General features: G+C 51.2%; 1 protein-coding gene across 1 annotated transcript; it reads left to right on the top strand.

The window, feature by feature from the left end:
• The first annotated feature begins 3,799 nt into the window (after positions 1–3,799).
• Positions 3,800–9,284, top strand: LOC138352204 (uncharacterized). Its single transcript, XM_069304482.1, has 2 exons — positions 3,800–4,375; positions 9,168–9,284. Exons 1-2 carry the CDS (start codon positions 3,800–3,802, stop codon positions 9,282–9,284), a joined length of 693 nt encoding a protein of 230 aa, XP_069160583.1.
• The last annotated feature ends 2,037 nt before the right edge of the window (positions 9,285–11,321 follow it).

Here is an 11,321-nt window from a genome sequence, read left to right as displayed (position 1 = left end):
AGAGAGAGAGAGAGAGAGAGAGAGAGAGAGAGAGAGAGAGAGAGAGAGAGAGAGAGAGAGAGAGAGAGAGAGAGAGAGAGAGAGAGAGAGAGAGAGAGAGAGAGAGAGAGAGAGAGACACACACACACACCTGTGTGTGTTTGGGGCCCTGACGGCTGAGTAAACAGCGCTTGAGATTCGTAGTCCTAGAGTCCGGGGGATCGCTCCCCAGCGGAGGCGAAAACAAATAGTTTCTTCCACCCTGATACCCCCCTGTTACCTAGCAGTAAATAGGTACCTGGGAGTTAGTCAGCTGCTACCGGGGCTGCTTCCTGGAGGGGGGGGGGGAGGTTGTTAGAGATAAATATATGTAGTAGACATAATACAGGAAAAATAGATTGGCTAGAAAGGCGAGGCCCAAGAGCTAAATGCCTGGATTCTGCAGACACAAATAGTAAACACGCACGCGCACGCACGCAGGGGCAAGGGGACAAGAGGTCTGGAAAGAAGAGTAGACTGTAATAAAGGGGATTACAGCAAGATAAGAGAATATCTGGGAGAAGTGCAGTGGGAAGAAGAACTAAGAGGGAAAAACAGTGCAAGATATGATGGACTTGGTCAAGTGGAAATGCCAGGAGGCTGAAGAGAGTTTTATACCAACAGTAAAATGAAAGCAGGAGGGAATATAATAACCGATGGTTTAATTGACAGTGTCAGGAAACACAAGTGAGAAGCAGGAGGGAGTGGAGAAAGTACAGAAGACAAAGGACAGAAGACAATAAGATTAGATGCAACCGAGCTAGGAACGAATACATTAATAAGGAGAGTATCGGAAAGGAATTATGAAAACGATATTGCAATGAAAGCGAAAAAGCAACCTAAATTACTAGATAGTCATAAAAGAAGGAAAATATTGGTGAACAACCAAGTGATAAGACTAAGGAAAACAGAATATATATATTCTGTTAATATATAATACATTCTGTATATGCTCCATATACAGAAAGCGACAAGGAAATCTGCGAGGTACTGAATGCCAGTTTCCATAGTGTTCACAACCGAGCCTGAGCAGCTCCCATTATTAGAAGAGCAGATGACCCAAGATGAGAGACTAACAGATATAGAGGTGACAGCAGAGGAGGTAATGAAACAGCTAACAACACTGGATGAAACTAAAGCAGTTAGACCAGACAATGTATCACCGTGGATACTAAAAGAGGCAGCGCAGGCCCTCAGCGTGCCTCTGGCCTCTATAATGAGTCATTTACGAAGGGAGAATACCAAGAGAACAAGGGGACATGGGTGGAAGCTGGAGACTCAACTGAGTCATAGAGATATTAGAAAGTTTTTTTTTACCGTGAGAGTAGTGGAGAAATAGAACTAACTAGAGGAGCACATTGTGGAAGCTAGCACTATTCATAGCTTTAAAACTAGGCATGATAGATAAGGACATAATTCATTGCTTTAAACAACCAATGGCTCGAAAGGCGGGGTCCAAGAGCGAAAGCTCGATCCTGCAGGCACAAATAGGTGAGAAATAGGTGAGTACACACACACACACACACTGCTTGTCCTGACGCTGGGACAGTCAGGGCGAGGGTAATTAGCCCAAATTGGAGGCTGAAATTGGTGATTACTGGTGAATTATGGAGCATTAATTGGATTGTCGAGCTCCAATATCTGGCAATGTTGGGATAATTAAGCGAACCCCACAATACCCGTCACCATGTTAACCCCTGCCCCGCTGTGCTGAGGGGGGGGGGGGAGGGAGGGAGAGAGGGGGAGAGAGAGGAATGATAGGAGGGTTGGGAAGGGTGTGGTGAAGGGAAAAGAGAAAATGGGAATGACAGTATATATATATATATATATATATATATATATATATATATATATATATATATATATATATATATATATATATATATATATATATATTATTTGTGCTTGTTGCGTAAGTCCGGGAGTGTGATGGTGCATCTTGACCACACACTCTGCTGTGGTTTTCCGCCACGCTGCCTTAAGCCTCGCCGGGGAAAAAAAATATATTTGCGGCAGGGCAGAAGCAGACCAGGACGATGTGCACCCTGGTGAGAGAGAGAGAGAGAGAGAGAGAGAGAGAGAGAGAGAGAGAGAGAGAGAGAGAGAGAGAGAGAGAGAGAGAGAGAGAGAGAGAGAGAGAGAGAGAGAGAGAGAGAGAGAGAGAGAGAGAGAGAGAGAGAGAGAGAGAGAGAGAGAGAGAGAATATGAATCACATATACATAAGATAAGGGAGTCACTGTTCGTCACCGCCCCCACCCCCCAACACCTTGCTAGATCTCTTTAAATTAAATTATTCTTAAAATTGTCTTTATTCCTCCCACGGGTCCCTATCTCCCAGTTCGTTATTGTTTCCACTGATCTTTCTCTTGGTTTTCATTTCACTGTCGTTCACTGAAAGTGGAGGTCTTAGATATCATCCTTCACACGTTCCCTGCTGGCTGGCAGCGGGTCCTCTTATAGTGTTGACTTTGCCTCTATTACAGTTTCTTATTATATTATTATTGTTGTAAACTATTATAAACTCTTTTTGGTCACTTTTACGAGGTACATACACACCTACATCACCCGTGTGTGTGTGTGTGTGTGTGTGTGTGTGTGTGTGTGTGTGTGTGTGTGTGTGTGTGTGTGTGTGTGTGTGTGTGTGTGTGTGTGTGTGTGTGTGTGTGTGTGTGTGTGTGTGTGTTGACCTCTTTCTTGGCCATGATAAGAATATTAAGCGCCAAAAAGGACCAAAATAAAGTCTACGGTAACCGGGCGCCACAATTCACTTATCACCACATTAACTCCAGCAAGTTAGAATGAGAGATCTTCATTCCTCATTCCTGTAATATGTTTAGTATAATATCCATGGAAATGCATACTATGATGTATACGTATACAACTCCATGCCTGTATAAAATTATGGGCATGTATAAATGAATTATAATGAAATATTGTTTAATATTCTAATATTTTTACACATATAAAGCTTGACCGGTTTAGAGTTTACGAATTTCTTTTTAAATAAAGACTAAAATGCCCTGAACTTATTACAGGAAACTTCGTTATATAATATATACATTCCCCACCTCAAACCTTGAAGAGATCATGCATAGCTTCACAGTCCTACCCTCACGATGCAGTGGGATCCCAACCCTTCCCTCACGATGCAGTGGGATCCCAACCCTTACCCTCACGATGTAGTGGGATTCCAACCCTTCCCCTCACGATGCAGTGGGATCCTAACCCTTCCCTCACGATGCAGTGTGATCCCAACCCTCCCCTCACGATGCAGTGGGATCCCAACCCTCCCCTCACGATGCAGTGGGATCCCAACCCTCCCCTCACGATGCAGTGGGATCCCAACCCTTCCCCTCACGATGCAGTGGGATCCCAACACTCCCCTCACGATGCAGTGGGATCCCAACCCTCCCCTCACGATGCAGTGGAATCCCAACCCTCCCCTCACGATGTAGTGGGATTCCAACCCTTCCCCTCACGATGCAGTGGGATCCCAACCCTCCCCTCACGATGCAGTGTGATCCCAACCCTCCCCTCACGATGCAGTGGGATCCCAACCCTCCCCTCACGATGCAGTGGGATCCCAACCCTCCCCTCACGATGCAGTGGGATCCCAACCCTCCCCTCACGATGCAGTGGGATCCCAACCCTCCCCTCACGATGCAGTGGGATCCCAACCCTCCCCTCACGATGCAGTGGGATCCCAACCCTCCCCTCACGATGCAGTGGAATCCCAACCCTCCCCTCACGATGTAGTGGGATTCCAACCCTTCCCCTCACGATGCAGTGGGATCCCAACCCTCCCCTCACGATGCAGTGGGATCCCAACCCTCCCCTCACGATGCAGTGGGATCCCAACCCTCCCCTCACGATGCAGTGGGATCCCAACCCTCCCCTCACGATGCAGTGGGATCCCAACCCTTCCCTCACGATGCAGTGGGATCCCAACCCTCCCCTCACGATGCAGTGTGATCCCAACCCTCCCCTCACGATGCAGTGGGATCCCAACCCTCCCCTCACCATGCAGTGGGATCCCAACCCTCCCCTCACCATGCAGTGGGATCCCAACCCTCCCCTCACCATGCAGTGGGATCCCAACCCTCCCCTCACCATGCAGTGGGATCCCAACCCTCCCCTCACCATGCAGTGGGATCCCAACCCTCCCCTCACCATGCAGTGGGATCCCAACCCTCCCCTCACCATGCAGTGGGATCCCAACCCTCCCCTCACCATGCAGTGGGATCCCAACCCTCCCCTCACCATGCAGTGGGATCCCAACCCTCCCCTCACCATGCAGTGGGATCCCAACCCTTCCCTCACGATGCAGTGGGATCCCAACCCTTCCCCTCACGATGCAGTGGGATCCCAACCGTTCCCCTCACCATGCAGTGGGATCCCAACCCTCCCCTCACCATGCAGTGGGATCCCAACCCTCCCCTCACCATGCAGTGGGATCCCAACCCTCCCCTCACCATGCAGTGGGATCCCAACCCTCCCCTCACCATGCAGTGGGATACCAACCCTCCCCTCACCATGCAGTGGGATCCCAACCCTCCCCTCACCATGCAGTGGGATCCCAACCCTCCCCTCACCATGCAGTGGGATCCCAACCCTCCCCTCACCATGCAGTGGGATCCCAACCCTCCCCTCACGATGCAGTGGGATCCCAACCCTTCCCCTCACGATGCAGTGGGATCCCAACCGTTCCCCTCACCATGCAGTGGGATCCCAACCCTCCCCTCACCATGCAGTGGGATCCCAACCCTTCCCCTCACAATGCAGTGGGATTCCAACCCTCCCCTCACCATGCAGTGGGATCCCAACCCTCCCCTCACCATGCAGTGGGATCCCAACCCTCCCCTCACCATGCAGTGGGATCCCAACCCTCCCCTCACCATGCAGTGGGATCCCAACCCTCCCCTCACCATGCAGTGGGATCCCAACCCTCCCCCTCACCATGCAGTGTGATCCCAACCCTCCCCCTCACCATGCAGTGGGATCCCAACCCTCCCCTCACCATGCAGTGGGATCCCAACCCTCCCCTCACCATGCAGTGGGATCCCAACCCTCCCCTCACGATGCAGTGGGATCCCAACCCTTCCCCTCACGATGCAGTGGGATCCCAACCGTTCCCCTCACCATGCAGTGGGATCCCAACCCTCCCCTCACCATGCAGTGGGATCCCAACCCTTCCCCTCACCATGCAGTGGGATCCCAACCCTCCCCTCACCATGCAGTGGGATCCCAACCCTCCCCCTCACCATGCAGTGGGATCCCAACCCTCCCCTCACCATGCAGTGGGATCCCAACCCTCCCCTCACCATGCAGTGGGATCCCAACCCTCCCCTCACCATGCAGTGGGATCCCAACCCTTCCCCTCACCATGCAGTGGGATCCCAACCCTCCCCCTCACCATGCAGTGGGATCCCAACCCTCCCCCTCACCATGCAGTGGGATCCCAACCCTCCCCCTCACCATGCAGTGGGATCCCAACCCTCCCCTCACCATGCAGTGGGATCCCAACCCTCCCCTCACCATGCAGTGGGATCCCAACCCTCCCCCTCACCATGCAGTGGGATTCCAACCCTCCCCTCACCATGCAGTGGGATCCCAACCCTCCCCTCACTCCGCGTCCGCAAAGCCAAACACAAACTTATGCTCCAGCGACAAGACCACCAAACATCACCAATTTAAATGCGCCAGGGAGATGAAGCCTGACTCAAGAGTAACCGCTGGTACCTCTGCAGAGAAAGAGGCTTCCTGGGATACCAAGATGCTCACTAAGACTCCTCTTACAGGCGGCTCAGTCTTAAGATGTTACTCATTACAGCTTCCACAGTGGGTGTAGCCGGCCTGGCCGTGGGTGTAGCCGGCCTGGCCGTGGGTGTAGCCGGCCTGGCCGTGGGTGTAGCCGGCCTGGCCGTGGGTGTAGCCGGCCTGGCCGTGGGTGTAGCCGGCCTGGGGGCGTGTTAGGTGTGACCAAGATGTGTATCGTCCAGGGGCCAGATTCACGAAGCAGTTACGCAAGCACTTACGAACCTGTCCATTTTTTATCAATATTTGGCGGCTTTGTTTACAATTATTAAACAGTTAATGAGCTTCGAAGCACCAGGAGGCTATTTATAAAAATAACAACAGTTGATTGGCAAGTTTTCATGCTTGTAAACTGTTTAATAAATGTAACCAAAGCCGTCAAAGATTGAGGAAAGATGTACAGGTTCGTAAGTGCTTGCGTAAGTGCTTTCGTGAATCTGGCCCCTGGTCTGGTGCTGGTCGTAACGCCTCTCAACTTCTGCAGGGTTATTGAAGCCTCGGCAACAGTTTACTGAGTACCCAGCACGTACACTAAAGTTTACCGTAGCCCTGGAGTACGTTGTGGAGTACGTAGTCCAGAGCTAAAATAAATATGGAGTGGGTGAGCGGTTAGTGGGGTGTAGTTGATGAGTAAACTCATCGGCAGTTCCCCCAGAAGAGTCGCTGACGGAGGAAGGAAAGTCCCCACAGGGTTTCCTGACCCAGGTGCTTGACTGACTTGACTGAGAGGACGCTCGCTGGCCAAGCAGATGGAGGTTAGAGTCGTCGCCGGTAAAGTTCCCCCGGACGCTCTGCTTGACTTGCAGATGTCCACTCTGGCAGTGTTCTAAAGGGGGAGCTGTTATGAAGTCGTGATGACTTAGGTCAGGAAGAAAGGAGTTTGTGGTTGGAGTGAAACTCCTTCTCACATGGCCAAACACGTCAGTCACCACGCCCCCCACGCCCCCAGTGCCACGTCAGTCACCACGCCCCCCACGCCCCCAGTGCCACGTCAGTCACCACGCCCCCCACGCCCCCAGTGCCACATCAGTCACCACGCCCCCCACGCCCCCAGTGCCACATCAGTCACCACGCCCCCCACGCCCCCAGTGCCACATCAGTCACCACGCCCTCTCCTATGCACTCCTATTCGGCGCGACTTCACTATCGACTTCCGATTGGAAGCCCGCGTAGCCTGACCTTTCGTCTACGATACTGGACCACCCCTCGCTCTCGTAGGATCCTCTTCGCTCTCGTAGGACCCCCCCCTCGCTCTCGTAGAACCCACCTCGCTCTCGTAGGACCCCCCCTCACTCTCGTAGGAAACCCCTCGCTCTCGTAGGACCCCACCTCGCTCTCGTAGGACCCCACCTCGCTCTCGTAGGACCCCCCTCGCTCTCGTAAGACCCCCCCTCGCTCTCGTAGAACCCACCTCGCTCTCGTAGGACCCCCCTCACTCTCGTAGGACCCCCCTCGCTCTCGTAGGACCCCACCTCGCTCTCGTAGGACCCCCCTCGCTCTCGTAAGACCCCCCTCGCTCTCGTAGAACCCGCCTCGCTCTCGTAGGACCCCTCTCGCTCTCGTAGGAGACCCCTCGCTCTCGTAGAACCCCCTCGCTCACGTAGGATCCTCTTCGCTCTCGTAGGACCCCCCTCGCTCTCGTAGAAGCGCCTGAGGGAGGGGGGAGAGGTATTGAGCGCCACGTGGACTGGGGAATCATGAACGTTGAGCAACATGAAGATTAAGCACCCAGGAGGGGGTTGAGAGCCTAGAGAGCACCCTTAGAGCGCGCGCTCACACACCTGAGCGCGCTCTCTTCACCCCGGGCCGTCACCTTGAATATTTAAAATCGGAAAAATATTTAGGTCATCAAAAGTTTTCGGTCAGTAAATAACCGAGGGATTTCCCTTTCTTCTCCCGCTTTCTCTCTCTCTCTCTCTCTCTCTCTCTCTCTCTCTCTCTCTCTCTCTCTCTCTCTCTCTCTCTCTCTCTCTCTCTTTTTCTCATTCGTATTGAAAAATCACTGTTTTATGTCTTCTGGTTTGTCCCGTTTATCGTCCTTTATTCGTAGTGACTTTGTCAGTAATAATAATAATTATTATATTAATAATAATTTATTATTATCAAAATATTTTAGTACTGTTAATGATCACTGTTTAAAACTGTGTAATGTTGTTTTTGTTGATGTGTGGGTTTTGTCACGGTGGAGTTGTTGTCATTGTTTTTAAATGATCTTATTTCTGTACGGTGTCTTTGTATATTTTCTGTTTACCATTTTCTGTTTTTTCATCTCCATTGTTTACTATGCATCCCTCTCTCTCTCTCTCTATCACCCTCCATCTCTGCCTCCCTCCATCTCTGCCTCTCTCTCCATCTCTGCCTCTCTCTCCATCTCTGCCTCTCTCTCCATCTCTGCCTCTCTCTCCATCTCTGCCTCCCTCCATCTCTGCCTCCCTCCATCTCTGCCTCTCTCTCCATCTCTGCCTCCCTCCATCTCTGCCTCTCTCTCCATCTCTGCCTCTCCTCTCTCTCCATCTCTGCCTCCCTCCATCTCTGCCTCCCTCCATCTCCCTCCCTCCCTAATACACCCCTCACTGCTAATGGACAGAGAAACAATTACATTTCTAAATGGCTTAGAGAGAGAGAGAGAGAGAGAGAGAGAGAGAGAGAGAGAGAGAGAGAGAGAGAGAGAGAGAGAGAGAGAGAGAGAGAGAGAGAGAGAGAGAGAGAGAGAGAGAGAGAGAAGAGAGAGAGAGAGAGAGAGAGAGAGAGAGAGAGAGAGAGAGAGAGAGAGAGAGAGAGAGAGAGAGAGAGAGAGAGAGAGAGAGAGAGAGAGAGAGAGAGAGAGAGAGAGAGAGAGAGAGAGAAGAGAGAGAGAGAGAACATTACCGAGGTATTGTCAGGGAAAGGAGGAGGTGATAAAGGTGGGAATATACAACCTAGGTTAACAAAGGACTGAAAAGGAGGGACATTAGCTCCGTGGCTACAGTGTAGCCAATACGGTGAAACCTTCCACTGTAGCCAACACCGTAAAAAGGAATTCTCAGGGGGAAAGCGCCAAGCCATTACGACTATATAGCACTGGGAAGAGGGGGTCAGGATAAGAATTTAGGATGGGAGGGGGGGAAAGGAATGCTGCCCAACCACTTGGACGGTCGGGGATTGAACGCCGACCTGCATGACGGTCGTGGATACGCCCATAAGTGGGTATAGGTGTCGAGGCTGCCCCAGCCAGCGATGCCACACCTGCGAACACACCTCCACGTCCTATAACTACCCCAGTGATGCCAGACCTGAGCCGCGAGATCCCACACCCTTGTGTTTAAACATTAAAGACAAGCTAACTGCTTCTTCAGTGCTGGGCCAGAGACCCGGCTAGAGGAGGTGGAGGAGGGAAAGGAGAAGTTGATTTAGGGGAGATGGGGATAGAGGTGGAAGGGGGAGATGTGGAAGAGGAGAAGCTGCAGGACTAAGCAAGAGAGAGAGAGGGAGCCTATGTGCTTAAGAAGAGAGGAAGTGGAAGGGAATGGAGGAAGAGGAGAAAGTGGGAGGGAAATTATTGATGAGAAGAGTGAGAGAGGAACAAGAGGGCACAGCGAGGGACACAAAGGTGGAGAGGACTCTGGTGGACACGAATAACACGTGAAAATATTGGAAAACGAGTGAGAGAGTGAGTGAGTGAGTGAGTGTGTATGTGTGCATATTCATCTATTTGTGCTTGTGGGGGTTGAGCTCTGGCTCTTTGGTCCCGCCTCTCAACCGTCAATCAACTGATGTACAGGTTCCTGAGCCTACTGGGCTCTATCATATCTACACCGGAAACTGTGTATGGAGTCAGCCTCCACCACATCACTGCCTAATGCATTTTTTTTTTTTTTTTTTTTTTTTTTTTTTTTTTTTTTTTTTTTTTAGATATATACAAGAGTTGTTACATTCTTGTACAACCACTAGTACGCGTAGCGTTTCGGGCAGGTCCCTGGAATACGATCCCCTGCCGCGAAGAATCGTTTTTTCAACCAAGTACACATTTTACTGTTGCGTTAAACAGAGGCTACAGTTAAGGATTTGCGCCCAGTAAATCCTCCCCGGCCAGGATACGAACCCATGACATAGCGCTCGCGGAACGCCAGGCGAGTGTCTTACCACTACACCACGGGGACTGCTAATTCCATCCGTTAACTACTCTGACACTGAGAAATTTCTTTCTAATATCTCTGTGGCTAATTTTTTTTAATCAGCTTCCACCTGTGTCCCCTTGTGTGAGTACTACTTAAATAATCCTTGTCAATTCCCCAGATAATTTTGTATGTATTGATCATGTCTCCCTGAGCTCTTCTGTCTACCAGCGACGTGAGGTGCAGTTCACGCAGCCTTTCATCGTAACATAAAAAATAACATTACTAGTGGCATACCTCTGAGCTTTCTCCAGCTTCGCCTTGTGCCAGACAAGGTACGGGCTCCATGCTGGGGCTGCATACTCCAGGATTGGTCTTACATATGTGGTATGCAAGATTCTGAAGGATTTCTTACACTTCTAAAGATAGTTCTGATGTTAGCCAGCCTCGCATACGCCGCTGATGATATTCTTTTGATGCAGCTTCAAGAGACAGGTTAAGCGTGATATTATTCTCTAGATCTTTCTGTCCGTTTCGTTGAGAACTTCGTCTCCCATTCGCTCAACCACTTGGGCTGGACGGTAGAGCGACGGTCTCGGTTCATGCAAGTCGGCGTTCAATCCCGTCTGGGATTGGGCGTCTGGGGGGCGTTTGGGGGGGGGCGATAACTGGTTGAGGATGCAGCTGGGGCGACGAAGCCGGTAGCGCCTCCAGATCTTGTTTATGTTGATCAGCTGATCGGATGGGACGAGCATATCTCAGCCATACTGCAGACTCCGAGAGCCAGCTGGCATACAGAGAAGGTTCTCCGAGCCATCTGGGGGTCGCCAGGACGCCCGTACACATCACCAGGCTCCACAGTGTCCCCCAGATAAAATATATACTATTAAATGCTCCACCAATTAGTTGGAGCTTATTCGCCGCGACGGTTCCACCATCACGACGGGACCCTCGCACGACCAGTGCTGCTGCTGCTGTGAGAGAGAGAGCGAGAGCGAGAGAGAGAGAGAGAGAGAGAGAGAGAGAGAGAGAGAGAGAGAGAGAGAGAGAGAGAGAGAGAGAGAGAGAGAGAGAGAGCGAGAGCGAGAGCGAGAGAGAGAGAGAGAGAGAGAGAGAGAGAGAGAGAGAGAGAGAAAGCGGTTGTGGAGGTCGACCGACAATGGTGTAACTCTTTTTCTAATTAGCAAGGCGTCTCGTTCTTGCATTCCCAGGACGGATTTAGTACTCTATTTTACAGAGCTCTGGGTCACCACCGTTCTTCAGGGCTCTAGGTCACAACTGTTCTTCAGGGCTCTGGGTCACTACTGTTCTTCAGGGCTCTGGGTCACTACTGTTCTTCAGGGCTCTAGGTCACTACTGTTCTTCAGGGCTCTGGGTCACTACTGTTCTTCAGGG

The sequence above is a fragment of the Procambarus clarkii genome, chromosome 52 (genome assembly GCF_040958095.1).
Source record: "Procambarus clarkii isolate CNS0578487 chromosome 52, FALCON_Pclarkii_2.0, whole genome shotgun sequence".
Classification (NCBI taxonomy): Eukaryota; Metazoa; Arthropoda; class Malacostraca; order Decapoda; family Cambaridae; genus Procambarus; species Procambarus clarkii.
The sequence above is the reverse complement of the archived record's forward strand: the minus strand, read 5'-3'. Positions and strand labels throughout refer to the sequence as shown.